General features: G+C 38.1%; 1 protein-coding gene across 1 annotated transcript in view; it reads right to left on the reverse strand.

Annotated features, from left to right (window-relative positions):
• Positions 1-16,515, reverse strand: part of dock3 (dedicator of cytokinesis 3) — a 271,714-nt gene that overhangs the window by 194,270 nt on the left and 60,929 nt on the right. Inside the window, exon 2 of the mRNA XM_053483930.1 lies at positions 13,833-13,916. Within this exon, the coding sequence (XP_053339905.1) occupies positions 13,833-13,916 (84 nt within the window). The remainder of the gene's footprint in view (positions 1-13,832; positions 13,917-16,515) is intronic.

The raw sequence follows: 16,515 nt of genomic DNA on the forward strand, positions 1-16,515 counted from the left end.
ACAACTCGCTTACTTTTATTACATCAAGCATAAAGAGAGCTTATGTGCTTGTTGTGTTCATCAGAGGACCACTTTAAAATGTTACCATTGAATTAACCTCCAGTCTTTTATTTGCTCACACAGATTCTTTGCTTTTTGAAATATTGAAGGCTATACTGCAATTGCAAAAAGTTTTGTGGTCCCGTGGTACTGTAGTAACGTTTTTCTTGTTTTACCTTCTAGTTTTTTGTTTTGCAATACACTGACTTCTCATCCAGGGGACATTCCTGTCCCATGCAATGTGTTGCCAGGGTAGTCCCTGGATTGCACTCCAATCCTTTTGATTATTTCCTCTTGCTCCTTTGTACTTACTTCCGCATACAGATTCTGGATACTCATGGGAACTAATTAACAAGTGAGGTAACTCTGCAATCATTTAAATATTAATCCTGTACTTATTTGTATTTTAAAGGCTTTTTATATCACACAATGAACTAGAACTGTGTAAAATTAATTCGGATTAACAGTAACTAAAGAACTTTATTAAATCATGTTTATCTTTTGACTTATCTATGTAACTCTTCTATCTCTTACAAATACAGGCAAATGAAATTAGAAACGTGGAAAAGGCTCCACAATGGATTGCACTGTGATCCTGACCAACATAAAGTGAGTTCTAAGGACAAATTAATAAATTATTTCTTATTTTTCACCTGCTGGTCCTAGTTTTTTTTTTCTAGTTTCTTTAAGTTCTGGTCACAGGATATCATTCCATAAATGGGTCTGTGGATTTAATTACAAATTAAAGAAAAGGTAAAAAAAAAAAACATAATAAGTATTCACTTTCATCTTGTTTAGGTTGAACTTGCTTACATTTATTACATCACCTGATATATCATAAAAAAGTTGCTATTATTATGAATAATCAAAATCAATTATATACTGTTTTGCTTTATTTAGCGTACACCATACAGTGGAGATCAATGTCTACACGCTCCTATTAAGAATTTCCGAAGGTTTTAGTAATAAAAAAAAAAAAATCAGTCAATTTCTTGTTTCAGCTTATAATGTGATAAAGCAACCTAAGAAAAAGAAATATAAACATTTAAGGGGTAAAAAAGAAGAGAAAACTGAGCTCTACTTCATTATATACAGGTACACATTCTTTAATAATAGGGCATGTGAATGGCCTCAGAATTAACAAATTACACTTACACATACTCCATGATCAAAAGTAATACAACACTTAGTTTCATCTCTTGTCCACATGATTGGACAAGAGACATTCCACTAGTGATAATAGAGCATAACAGCACTGGGACGTTTAACTGTACTGTATGTATCACTTTACACAGGTGTTCTAACAATCGTTAATTGCACAATCGTTATTTGCAATCTGAAAAGAGGGGAGAGCATCTGCCTGCAAAAATCCAGTCAAGGAAGCACTTCCAGCAGGTAACAACATGTCATTTTATACATAATTTTGCCTACTTAGTAATTGTTTCTAAATCATTCAGAAGTCCCTCTGTACTGTCTGTGCTGTTCTGCTCACTGCTAACAAAGCTTCTAACACAAGGGTGAATCCTCAGTCCCTCTCTAATGCCTGATCAAGGATTCAACACCATACAACCCTGGATGTTAGCTGTTATTCTAAAGCAGAATAAGTAAAAACCTAAGGAGAAAATTGTGAAATTTACAAGCTGTGTCATGGTGGAGGTTAAGGGCTGCTTTTTCTTAGTAGATGGGACTTGAGCTCTAGGGAAAATGGGGATCCTGAATAGCTCTAAATACCTGTTTTTCTTTTACCACAAAACCTGCAGGGCTCTGTTAGACAGCTGACGATGAAGAAAAATTTAACCACTCAGCATAATAATGACCAAAACCACAAATCCCTGACACCAAAAGAAGAGGTTGTGGACGAAGCCGGAACTAAATCCTATCAAAGGCAGTTTATTACTTATTACTCTAAGGGCTGTGCAAAGGAGATTTCCTCAAAATATGAAAGAGCATTTTTGCAAAGAAGATTTAAATAAAACTGCCAAATTAACCTGTGCTAACACAACCCAAAACAGTGCTGTGCTGCAAACTAAACCTGCTTTAACAAAGTTTCGGTTAACTAAGTAAGTAAGTAGGTAGGTAGATAGGTGTCACAGTAAACTTGGAAAAAGATCCAATATGATATATCTTGCCGAAAAACCTATATAGCCTACAGTTCGTATTTATATTCGCTGTATGCAACATGACCAGGTGTTATCTTCCAAAAGCTGGGCTCCCAGACTGCAGTTTGTCTTCTATATGCTGGACTCTTAACAGAATACAGCTACAAGAAAAAATGCCGAAAAGCAATGTACTGTACATTCTTTTCTATGAACAGGGAGGAATGTCTTGAACTGTCTATACTACTAAAAATAGTGGCTAATACTTTCAGGTATGACTGTTAGATTGTACAGACGATACAGGGGCTAAAATATATAAATGCAAAGGGAACAGAGCCACACACAACATCCAATCCTCCTGGAAAAAAAAAATCAGAGTGAGCACAAGATGCTTCTTAGTAAAACAAGATATTGTTTATGGCCCAAGCTCTTCATTCTTTGTAACGCAATCTCAGTACTGTCAAATCATCATGTCTTTATACCAGTCCCAAGATGTATTTGATTACACATCACTGAAAAGTTTCATTGTTGCAAAGCATTAAGTAAGGATGTATGTAATGTTACACCGCGTATTAAAGTTCAAAGGTGCATAACGTTACCTTGCTTACAATAAGAGTAAGAAATACAGAGATATAAAACAGGCTGGTGTGGCAAGCATGTCATATTCAATCTAAGTTTCCTCTCAATCGCAGGCCTATGATGTTCCATCTCAAACCTCGCAAAGAAGCCATAAAGCACACCTCACCCAATACCGCAAGGCTGTAGGGCATGCCAAAGGACTCATTCCAAATCTAATTCAGCCATAGGCTTATGGTGCTGTTCAGTCTTACGTATTGATTTCTCCACTCCGATCTATGGACGGTGGCTGCGTCTGTCTTTGTCTGGAAGAAACCATCCGCCTGCTCAGACACTGAGTCTCTTATAATCATGTGCTAGAGCTGTGGGCTCAGAGACAGAATAGCGCATACATAATCTGATTTACTGTTGAGTATGAACCTACTGTCTCTGCATTTATCAAATTATAATCCAAACTTTTACTCAGTTTATATTTATATACAAAAATGCATTATTTAACAGAATCAGGAAATCGGTTAAAGAACTCTACTGGGAAAACAGGAAATGCTTGGCCTCCTGTGCACAAGCTGTAATACAGTACATAGCTAAAATCCAGAACAAGACAATGGTATAAAAAATGTGTAAAAAAAAAAAAAAAGAGAGAGAGAGAGAGAGAAAGAGAGAGAGAGAGAGAGAGTTTTGGCTAATTTCGGATATATGCTATAATAACTTTAACACATTATACAAATCCACTCCAGCTCTGCTGAAGACTTTTTGATGCAGCCATTTGCTAATGATTGGCTACAACAACAGCGTAAAGTATTCATGAGCGGCTGGCTGAATGGTATGCACCTGTGACCATCTGTCCCAAATGGAGACGCTGCACCTGCTGTGTTAATCATCTATAGTCCGTCTTTGTTATGGCTAATAGCACATGGCTTGTGGCTGGGTAGGAAATTATCCCAAATTAAGCATACGCCTATTAACTAGGCATGTGCAACGTAGCGATTTAACTGTCTTTACACAATCTCAGGCTGTCACAAAGTCCAATGATTTACTCTGATTATATCATATTACGGCTCTGCTAAGGTTTACTCGTTTTGTGCTTTGGAGCTCTGCAATTTATCATTAGAATAGGTAGGAAAAAAGTAATGGCTTGTTATCAATAACACCGATAACATGGTGATGAGCCTATCGATATGTCACACTTGAATGATTTGTGCATGTGTTGTGAGCTCGCCAAGATTAACAGACAGCACCTGGAAGCATGCTCTCGCCTGAATTCGTGCAGGTGTTTTTCAACACGAAATAAAATCTAGCAATTTAGGTAAGCATAAGTTAACAAGTGCTAACATAAGACATTTTTACATTCATTTTTACTATCAAAAGATTGCATATTTTAAACAATAATAACAGGCTTATAATTAACCATAGATCTAAAAGTATATGCATAATTAAATTAAAAGTTTTCAAGTTTTTAGATAAATGAATGAGGCACGTAGTCTGTCCCCTGTGCTTTGATGAGCTCATTGACGCCAGGAGAGCTATAGTCAAACAAGTTATGTGTCAGAAAGTTCTCTATTTATTAAAAGCAAAGAATGTTTTTGTACGTTTGGGCAAACACGTGGTGCCATGTACATCTGTTACTTCAAAGGACATAAACCATTTTAAAATGTCCTGGTGAAATCCTGGAGAAAAAAGAGTGGAAGTTGTGTAGATGTCTGTACGGAAGCAAACCAGGAATTATCTTAAGAGAGAGAGAGAGAGACTAAAAGAGACATAGAGTGAGAATGAGAGAAAAAGTGAGACAGTTAGCACATTAATATCAGATCCAAAAGTAGGAGAGGAATAGAGTAAAACTAACATATTTTACAATATCAGAAATTGTCAAAAAAAAAAAAAAAAAAAAAAAAAAATATATATATATATATATATATATATATATTTATGTGTGCGTGCGTGCGTGTGTGTGTGTGTATATGTGTGTCAGCCATCTGGTGCATTTTTTGTATAGTGTTCTTTTAAGGTTTACATAAATTCTTGGAACAGTTTATAAACTGACTAGGCATCACTGCTAACAAACTAAAATACATGCGTGCATGTATATATATATATATATATATATATATATATATATATATATATATATATATATATATATAAACTTCTAAACTGTTGACAGGATTTTAGGTACCAAAGGGTCACCCATACTCGAAGGAAACAAAAGTGAGCTTGTCTGGTCTAAGCCCACAGAAATGATGCACAATTTTTAAGTTAAAAAGTAAAACTCATGTATTCTAAATTTACTACATATAAACTGATTTACTGTATTTCAAGACCTTTTGAACTTTTTGGAAAATCAAAAATCCAGCATATTAAAATATTATACTATTTCTTAAGATCAACCATCTTTACATCTTTTACATATTTACACACTCAGTGCCTGGCACACTGTCAGTTAGCAAATGTTACTGCATCAGTGCAGCATGGCACATTAAGGCACGTTAAGTGTCTGTGACACTGCTGAGGCATTATTGAAATCCAGGTTGCTTTGATAGCAACCTTCGACTCATCTGTATTTTTGGGTCGAGTGTTTCTTATCTTCCTCTTGACAATACCCATGTACCCCATTGATTCTCTATGGGGTACAGGTCAAAGCAGTTTTCTGATTCAGAGTCAGCAAAACAGTTAGTTTTCACCTGTGGGTAGGTGCTACTGGAATAGGAAACTGGCATCTTTATAAAGCTCGTGAGCAGACAGAAGCATGCAGTATTTTACAATCTGGTAGATGGCTACATTAACTTTGGACTTCATAAAACACAGGGCCAACACCAGCACATGACCAATCAATACTAACTGTAGAAACTTTACACTAGACTTAGTCATTTAAATTCTTTGGCTCTCCACTACTGTATACCGCCAGAATCTAGGACCTTTTTGTCTGGACACAGAACTTTGGACTACTGCCCAATGGTCTAATTCTTATTCTTCTTAGCACAGAAACCCAGGAATACAACAGTTGTAGCCCATTTCCTAAGATTCTCTGTGTATTGTGGCTCTTGATACACTGACTCTAGCCTCTCCTAATGTTAATGAACAGACTTTCCCTGACACATTTTCGAATGATGTGTTAATAAAGTGCTTTAGAGTATAAAAGATATCAAATGAAGATAATAAAACTAAAATGAGTATGTGAAAGTAAATGAAACTATGAAAAGTAAAATAAAAAAGTTCATAATATATAAAAAGAATAAAATTATGTGAAAATTAAGTACAACAAAATCAAACCACATAAAATAAAATAACAAACAAGTATACATAAAACTATATAAATTGAAAACAACAAAATCAATTCACATTAGAAGCACTAATTAAAAGCCAAGACTTAAACGTTTCCAAGTTAAAATTAAACTAAAAGTTAAACTATTCCACAATTTCGGAGCAGACATGGCAAAGGCTCATCCTCTGTTTCTGTGTACTTTGGAGCTTATGAATGCATGTATCAGCTTTTAAAATTCACCAATTAACAGGAAAGGCTTCACCTTCCTTGAAGAGAATCCTACTGTACGTTAAAAGAAACGGTTTCAATTGTAAGCTTGCTGTCAATTATTACACCCTTATGCCTATGAGATGTTTTCATAAAATATTTTCATAATTTTATCCAAATATGACTTTAATTAAAAATGTATAACTTTTTTCATTTTCTTAACAGATAAAAGGTAACTTTGTCGATAATTTGTGAGCGCCTTGGGATCTAGATTTTTTTTTTTTTTTACAGGTTCTATAATACCTTTTTTAAGAACATTTGGGACATTAACAGTACTGATGCAACTATTAATAAGCCAAGGCTTGGTCCAACAACATTAAACACCTGGTTTAGTAGGCTCAGTGGGATTGAGTCACCAAGGTGACAGTTTCAGTTGCAACACTAACACACTGTTAGGATAGATAGTGATAGAGACTCAAAAATAAAGTTGTGGCAACCAAAGTAGGACCCAGATCAGCACACTAAGTTTTGGTCCTGACCGCTTAATTGTATCAGTAAAAATCTGAAAAAAGTTGTTTCATATATCAGCAGTCACAACATGGCATGAGGTGACATGAGACTTTATTACAGCATTAAAGAGTATATGATTCCTATGGCAATAATTAGAAACCAGAGTCGAGGGATATTTTGTTTTTTCAGCTTTGACAGCTCTCTGACATGTCCAACTACCTGAAGTCCGTCCTTTTTCCACAAGCATTAAAGCCTGTTGCATTGTTGTTTAATGGGGTGGGTGGTAGAGTTTAGCCAGGGCTGACATTGTGGTTGTGTAGGCTTACAGCTATAACGAGGATCTGAGTCCAAATATTTAGCAGAGACCGGGTTGAAAAGTTTGATACATTCATTAAAAGAAGGGTGGGACAGAGGATCATTTGTGGTATAACAATGAGTGTTTTTAAAAGAAGAGAAAAAGTGGTCAACTGCTACACACTTTATCATACACCTCTTACGGACAGAGGTTTTTCGGTGATTAACTGTCGAAAGCAAGAGCAATTTAAAAACTGACAGCGTAATAATATGAAATGTAGGTAATAAGGTCATAAATATCCTTAATATTTAGATAGTCTAAGGATGAGTAGCAAATCCAGTGTGTGTCTCTAGATATGTTTAGAATCATCAAAAACCTGCTGTGTAAAGTTGAAAGAGTCAATAACTTTGAAGAAATCACTAACCCAGTGGGTGGCCTGAGCAACAGACATGCTTATGGAAATCCCTAAGAATTAGAAGTCTGTCATATTTCAGCATAAGTCACAACAATAGTTCCTTAAATTCATTAATATTAATAGTTCTTGTGAGGTCGATAAATAAATTAGATTGCTGCCATATTAATTATTATAATTTATCAGAAAAGCATCATCGTCCGGATAGAATTGTCACTTGGTCTGGGTCTGGGACATGGTCCAGCATTTAGTGATGCTTGTTCTAGACAAGTGTCTAGGCAGAAGTCTCCTCAATGCGTGGACCGAACTAAGCCAAAAGATAGAGTACACTGTGTTTATAATCTATGAATAGTCATTTACTTAAACTCGAAATAAAATATCCTAATACAAAATATTCAATTACAAAAGAAAATTTACTTTTTCTTGATTTGTCAAATTATTATAATTATAAGAAACTTTTTGTGGTTATTCAATAAGCACAGATTTTTGGTTTGGAATAAATTGTGAGTACTAACCATATTAAGGCCTAATAACACCAGCAAGCGTTAATAGGCATTTTGACTGAAAATACTCCAAGTCCATCATCTTTGGCTAGTAAAACAATAAATATATCTTCCATCCTCTTTTGCTGGCTCAGGGAAAAAGAAAAAGTAAAAAAGTGCTGTTGTGTAGACGTTAACTTAACTGGCAAGCACAGCTTTGAATGACTATCACAAAACCATGGTGAACTCTGGCTAACCGCACAACTGAGACAAGTGTAGCTGACACCTGATGAAATGTGTCGTCTTTCCCCCAACAGGGTTTTAACGTAAGAACTTGTACTGTCAAGTCTCAGCTGTTATTTGCAGATAGAATAGTGGCAGATCTATCACAAGTGCATCGTTGTATTCTCCAACCCTTTCTGAACTTGAGGGATGTCATATGCTTTTTTCCTGCTATTTTTCAGCACTTTGACTCTTTCAGTTTCAAACAGTTTACTGGAAACCAAATACTCAATGAAAACTTTTATGAAAGCTATCCATAAATAAATGGACAGGGATTGTGGAAAAGATAAATGTCTTCTTCCAGAGTAGTCCAGTCATCCAGCCAGCTCTTGTCATACCAACACTAGATCAGTCCGGAAAGATTTAACCGGTGTGATTTCCCAAGCATCCATTATTCCATAGCCTTGGTTGTTCCATACCACATAGAGCTGCCTATATGTAATCCAGCTAATTACGGTAGATTAGTTTGGTTAATGTGGTGATAGCTTAATATAAGTTATTATTGTGTGACATAATGTAATACAAATTTGGCAAGCCGCACATTTATAATAGAACAGGAATGGTGAGCTTCCATTCCAACGAGACAGGCACAATGCAGGGTATACCCTTGACAGGGTGCCAATCTAGTGCAGGGCACACCTGCACACACCCCACACTCATTCACACACAATGGGCAATTTGGAAACACCAATTAGCCTAATCTGCATGTCTTTGGACTGTGTAAGGAAAGCGGAGTACCCGGAAGAAAGCCATCAAGCATGGGGAGAACATGCAGATTACACGCGCACACGAGACCCTAGGCAGGAATCAAGCCTGCTTACGCTATATACTGGAGGTTACATTATGACAAGGCATGTCTTTTATGTCACTGTTTCTGCAAACCGTTATATATTTGTATTTCTTTGCTTTCTTAGAGTATTAAAAACTTTTAGATTGTGTCTTGTGTTGTACAAGAAATAAAGACCCAAACATTTGAGAATGTGAGCACAAAACCTCTAATATCTTCTTGCACGGGGCCTGAAAATTTTCTAGAGGATACACTTTTGATGAAATAACATCAGAACAATTTGGCTATTTGACATTGAAATAAAGCTAAACAAATGCCCATAACACGATGTTGCAAAAATTTAAAAACAATATTAATGCCAAACCGATGGCTTATGTGAGACTCAAACTCCCATAACTGTAGTAAGAACACTGTGTGCTTACCACGAGGGAACATGCTGTTAATGCTAAAAATGTAAATAAAATATTAAACTGGAATGCAAGACCTAGTGTTAAAAAAAAACTGTTCTTTTGCTATTACTTTTTGGCCAATTTGCATAAATAAACTGTAAAGAGCTCTAGCAGCACTAACAGAAACTTGCACAGAGTTAAATTGTGTTTAACGACAAAGTAACTTAATATAGCACATATGGCTAACAACATAACTATTGTACTACTGCATCAATCAAAAGAACCAACTGATATTGAACTGTGTTAATATACTGTATAGATTCTTCCATGATAAAAATGGATTTAAAAAAAATAAATCTAAATTTGGTGGCATGAAGGCTTAGTGGTTAGCACTGTCACCTTGCACCTGCAGTGTCCGGGTTCGATCCCCACCTTGGGTCTGTGTGCTTGGTGGGTTTCTTACGGGTACTCCAGTTTCCTTCCATAGACATGCAGTGTAATGCCTGTATTGTGTGTGTGTGTGTGTGTGTGTGTGTGTGTGTGTGTGTGTGTGTGTGTGTGTGTGTGTGCGTGTGCGTGTGTGTGTGCGTGTGTGTGTGTGCGTGTGCGTGCGTGTGTGTGTGTGTGCGTGTGTGTGTGTGTGTGTGCCCCAGTGTGTATGTGTATGTGTGTGAGTGTGTTAAGACGCTTCTTAAAAAATCTAATTTGGACCCGAATAAAATAACAAATTATAGACCGATTTCAAACCTACCCTTTATATCTAAAATATTAGAAAAAGAAGTATCAGCTCAAATATGCACATTCTTGCAGGAAAACAACATCCCTGAAGAATTTTAGTCAGGTTTAAGGCCACATCATAGTACAGAAACTGCACTAGTTAAGATTGCAAACAACTTGTTTTTAGCTTCGGACCAAGGGTGCATCTCGATACTAGTCTTGCTTGATCTTAGTGCTGCATTCGACACTATAGATTATAATATTCTCATAGATCGCTTACAAAATCACATAGGTATTCAGGGACAGGCATTAAAATAGTTTAGATCATACATGTCTGATCGATACCATTTTGTAGATCTAAATGGAGAACTGTCTGGTGTAATGCCAGTGAAATATGGGGTCCCACAAGGGTCAGTTTTAGGACCTCTGCTGTTCTCAATATACATGCTTCCCTTGGGTAACATCATTAGAAGACATGGGATCAGTTTCCATTGTTATGCTGATGATACCCAATTATATATCTTAACAAAACCAGACTAAATACCTAAGTTGTCTAGATTAACCGAGTGTCTCCAGGACATAAAAGATTGGATGACCAATAACTTCCTTTTACTAAACTCAGACAGAGATATTACTCATCGGCCCAAAAACCAGCACACAACAGCTTTCACATTTTAGCCTGCGTTTAGAAGGATGTACTGTTACTACTAGCTCAACAGTAAAAGACCTGGGCGTGATTTTAGACAGTAACTTGTTCTTTGAAAATCACATTTCAAATATCACAAAAACAGCCTTTTTCTATCTTAGAAATATCGCCAAACTTAGGAGCATCTCATCCGTATCTGATGCAAAAAAGCTAGTTGATGCTTTCATGACCTCCAGACTGGACTATTGTAATGCATTACTAGGTGGTTGTCCTGCATCCTTAATAAACAAGCTTCAGTTAGTCCAAAATGCAGCCGCCAGGGTTCTCACCAGACCCAGAAAATATGATCATATAACCCCAATATTATCATCCCTGCACTGGCTACCTGTTCAGTTTAGAATTAATTACAAAATAGTATTACTTACATACAAGGCTTTAAATGGTTTAGCTCCCACATACCTAACCAGTCTTCTGATATGCTATAATCCACCACGCTCCTTAAGATCACAAAACTCTGGACTTTTTGTAATTCCCAGAATTTCAAAATCTACAAAAGGGGGTAGGGCTTTTTCATATTTAGCTCCAAAACTTTGGAATAGCCTTCCAGACAGTGTTCGGGGCTCAGACACAGTTTCCCAGTTTAAAAGTAGACTCAAGACGCATCTCTTTAATCTGGCATATGAGTAACTCATCCCATAACCTCATACTTCAGTACATCTATCCTAAATGGCAACTACGCTAATTCTCTCCATCTGTTCTGTACTTTTCTACCCATCCCGAGCCATCTGAACATTGTACCAGCTTCAGTAGACAAAGGTCAACCCTGCGAGGATCCTGAGGCATCCAGAGAAGGACCAGCTCCAGCTGGATTCTGCTTTATGATAGTTGGAGCTACACATCCTGCTCCTGTTCTCCCAGTGATCCAGACCCCATCTGCCCTCTGCACCTACTGACTCCCTGTGCTAAACTGGACTTGAAAAATTGAATTGAGTGTGTGTGTGTGTCCAGTGATGGACTGCCACCCTATCCAGAATGTACCTGCCTCATGTCCTCTCCCGGTAAAATTTAAGTGAGTTTTTAAAATGTTTGTTTATATCCTAAAAGTTAGAACGTATATGAATGAACATGTTTAAAAATTGTATTATATCAATAATCAATATATTATTATCAAACTATATCATTATTATGACATTTATGGCAGCTGATAATGTGCATTTCCAAACTACAGTATGTGATGATTAAGCATGGATGACAGATCAAGAAGTCATTAGCTAGACCACTTGCCAAGTAAAATCTCTTTCATTTAAACTTCATTTAATCTTCTGGTTACAGGTTATACCTGGACAGGGTGGTAATCCATTATTGGACACACACACACACACACACACACCACTACAGTTGTCTTTTAAGAACATCACCACCTGAACAGGTATATTATACGGGGAACCGATTGTGAACAATTCTCCACCACACCCATATGAAGTCCTTTACAGTACAAAGCACAAACTGCATACATTCTATTTTTCAATGGAATTAAGGGCGTTTTCACATTAGGCACGATTGATTTGTGCCATGACCAGGAAAGATTGCTCCCCCACCTCACTCCCACGCCAGCCAGCATTTGCATTGGTTTTGTTCTTCGCTCTAATGTACACTTGTGTTTTTACACTCTCCAATAAGAGGCCAATAGGTGGCAGTATGTAAGTACTTGGTTTGTAAGCCACCATTAAACACAAGAAAAGAAGAGAAAAAGAAAGTTATCTTTCACGCTATGCCTAATATTATTGATATTTCAGAAAAAATGTCAAGATCAACACTCTTGGGCACTCAGGCATGTTTTCCAACCATGGAACGATTATGTTCTCACACTTTAAGGTCAAGTGTTAACATTAAGTGTGAAAATGCCCTAAGAGACCCAAAACTGTTCTGGCATGATGATGCCCATGTATACAAAGTGAGCCCTGATCTTAAACCTGCTAAATACCTTTGGGATGAATTAAATAGCTGACTGTACCTTCTCTCCCAGGCCTCACTAACGCTCCTGTAGTTGATTGAACACAAATCCCCAAAGTAGAAATGCCTTTCCAGAAAAGTAGAGGTGGTTATAGCAATACAGTGTGAGCTTAATCTGAAATGCAATGTTCAGAAAGCACATACCTGTACAAGTGTTAGGTTTATGTGTCGACACAATTCAGGCCATATACAGTAGTGTATGGATGTGACACACTCTGTTCCACTGCCAACCCCGATCACAAAACCAAGGTATTTCGATCACACGAGTGAAAAGAAGAAAAAAAAACTGTCTGAAGCTCAGTAGAAGTGCCCAGACGGCAACATATATCTCTCCCAATTACGAGGCAACACATCACTGAAAGACATCCAGGGCAGCAAGCTGCAAGTTCTAGTGCCATCGCTCATTCTGGGCCTGGAGGCCCTCAAATGTCAGACTGAAGCCGTGAACAATGACAGCAGAACAGAATGAGCGTTCTTTATGACTGACCTTTAAGCACAAACATACGGCCCACGACCGTGTCTCTTTCAAATAAAAAAAAAAAAGAATAAAAAATAGTATAGCTATTTGGTATAGCTGTTATATTTCTAGTATCTTCTGTAACACTGGAAAAAAGCATCAATATCCTCATCACATGATATTCTATTATTTTATAGAATGTACTACAGAAGTTAAGTAATGCATACCAAAAGTTTCCAAATGCAGGGGTGATGAAAAGGCAGTAAAACTGTAAACCTCGACATTCTCTCTCTAAAAAAAAAAAGGCCATAAATATTTTAGATTTGTTACATATCAAATGAAATATTTAAAGCATTTTTGGTTTAAATTTTGATTCTTACAGCTTAAGGAAAATCCATTTTCTTAGTATTAACTTTTGAATTTTATTTATGCACTCAATTCTTGGTCAGGGCATTATGTATTAGTTAAGGCATCAATGCAGCATGGCATGGAAGTGATCAGTCTGTGGCACAATAATGTATGTGGCATTGCGTTTAAAACTTCTAATTCTGGTCTGCACACAACTGTAAATATAACAATGTAGCCCGTTAATGAAAAAAGTCTAAAGTCCAAAGAGGTGCACTTTGCAAAAAGTTTTTCTTTCTGGTGGTTTCGGACTAACTTACCTTCACACTTCTCCAGGATCTGGACAGTTTCTCCAATCTCTAGAATCAGCCCCTGAGCCACAGAGCCCCGAAAGTTGCAGATCACTGTTAAAAAGAAACAAGTAAAAGAGGGTTAGAAATTATTTCAGAAATTTTACTCTACATAGTGTTTTAAGTGACAAGTAAAATAATGATCATTATTGGTGCTTACTTAACCCTAGAACCCTTATTTTATTTCACTTATACAGTTAAACCTTGGATTCGGGGCATAGTTTGTTTCGAAAGTGTGCTTGCATATCAAATTACTCGTATATCAAATTTCCCTATAAGAAATATGGAAAGAAGTATGGAAACTCTAATGACTTGTTCCATAACCCAAAAATATTCATATAAAAATTATTAATACAAAATATAAAATAAAAATTATACAAATTAACCTGCACTTTAAGTTTGAAAAGAATCCGACAGAACAGTATTTCTGTTAGTGTGTGTGTGTATGTGTGAGTGTGTGTGTGTGTGTGTGTGTGTGTGTGTGTGTGTGTGTGTGTGTGTGTGTAGGTGTGTGTGTGTGTGTGTGTGTGTGTGTGTGTGTGTGTGTGTGCATGCAATTGCGTGTGTGTGAAGCTGAAGTAAGACAAGAGGGAAGAGTAGGGACAACTTTCACACATGTGCGCGCTTGAGTGCACAAATGCGCACACAAACACTAACGGAAACACTGCTCTATCAGGAAACTTCTTTAACATGGAACCACTCTAATGACAGTCGCGCATGCAAACACTAATGAAATTACTGCTCTCTGACAGAGAGAGATTTTAGAAACTGGAAACACACCCGTCTGAATTTTATTCCTTACGTGTGTGTGCGATTATATCATTGATAATCTTTTTTCTGAAGTTATCTTTGTCAAAATTGTAACACTGCATCTGTATCTTCCTCAAACCTTTGCGCTCACAGCTCTCTCTGCCTTACAACCAACTTTCTGGTCAGCTATTAAAAATAATGTGACACTTACAGTACCGTACATTTGTGTCATGTCCTCAATTGGCGCAAGAACTGGAATGGCTCCGGGCTGATATAAAATGTGGATAAAATAATAAATCAAATATGAATATAGAATATTTAAATCAACTGCTGTTGAATCACACTTAATTCGACTATCAGCATCGTCTCTTTAGGGGAAAAATCCCAAGTAGTTTGGGCTTAAGTAAGATTAAATTAAACAGCAAGTCTTCTGTGTAATAATTCTACTTAATGCCTTTTCCACTATAGAACCATCGCACAGGGAGACACTGTCTTTATCTTGTTCATTTAGGCCTACCTGCTTTTATGACATCATGTAATTTGGAATACGGCTCGGTTAAATATTTAATGTTTGTGTGGAAGTATCGCTCTAATTTCCAAGAAAACCACTTGAAGGTGTCATGATTTATGCCCGGTCTGCCTTGTGCTCCCTTTTTCCCACGCTGTCACTTTGTCCATGTGCTCATGTTTACCTTAGTCTGTCTGTGTCCTTTCCCACGCCCCCGTTTCCGCCCCGTCTGCACACCTGTCTCTAATCCCCGTCTGATTACTCCAGCATTTAAGCACGCGCTGCGCGCTGCTTAAATCGCTGGATTATCTTGTGTATTTTGCCTCGATTCTCTCGCGTTATTTTTTCCTGCTTTCACGTTGCCAAGTCCGCTTTGTTTCTCGTTTTTGCTTTCGGTTTCTCGTCTCGGTTTTGTTTGCCTCGCTCTTTGATCTCCCGGTTTTGACCTCGCGCTTTCCTGCTTTGACCACGGCTTTTGTTTCTCGTTTTTTGGATTGTCGCTTCGCTGATTGTATTCCCGGTTACCGACTAAACGCCTCCCCTTCTGACTACTGCTCTCGTTTTACGTTTTCACGTTGCTGCCACTCATCTGCGCCTGGATTCACCTCGTTCCGCTCTGCACCGTGACAGAATAATCCAGCCACGAAATGAATCCAGCAGATATCGACCGCCTGAAATCAGCGCTGGAGAGTCAAGGTGCACTTCTCGGAGCTCACCAGCAGGAGCTGCTCAACACCAAGCAAACCCTCACTGATGTCATGAATCAGCTCCAACGGCTCCATCTCTCTCCGGCACAAAATGGGGGCCCCCGCACGCAACGGGAGCCACGACTTCCCGCCCCTCCCACGTATGAAGGAGATCCAGGCACCTGTCGCTCCTTCCTCTCTCAGTGCACGCTGATATTTGAACTCCAGTCATCCACATTTCTCACTGAACGCTCCAAGGTCGCCTATGTGATAACTCTCCTCTCAGGACGGGCTAGGGAGTGGAGCACTGCACTCTGGGATGCTCATGACCCCTGCTGCTCCAACTACGAGCACTTCGCTAAGGAGATGAAGAGGGTGTTTGATCGCTCGTGTCACGGCAGGGAGGCAGGTCACAAGCTGTTAACACTCCACCAAGGTTCACGTTCAGCCTATGACTACGCCATAGAGTTCCAGACCCTAGCTCTCTCCAGCGGGTGGAATAGTCGGGCCCTAAGTGACGCCTTCTTCGAAGGTCTAACTGAGACGCTCCAGGATACCTTGATCTCCCAAGAACTTCCCTCGTCGCTCCAAGATCTCATGGATCTAGCCGGCCGAGTAGATTCGCACCTCCGCCTTCGAAAGCCAACTAGACTCTCGCCTCCCAAAGACCTCCCGCAACCTCGCTCCCCTCAAACTGATCCTCAGGAGA

Source organism: Clarias gariepinus, chromosome 23 (assembly GCF_024256425.1).
Source record: "Clarias gariepinus isolate MV-2021 ecotype Netherlands chromosome 23, CGAR_prim_01v2, whole genome shotgun sequence".
NCBI classification, from domain to species: Eukaryota; Metazoa; Chordata; class Actinopteri; order Siluriformes; family Clariidae; genus Clarias; species Clarias gariepinus.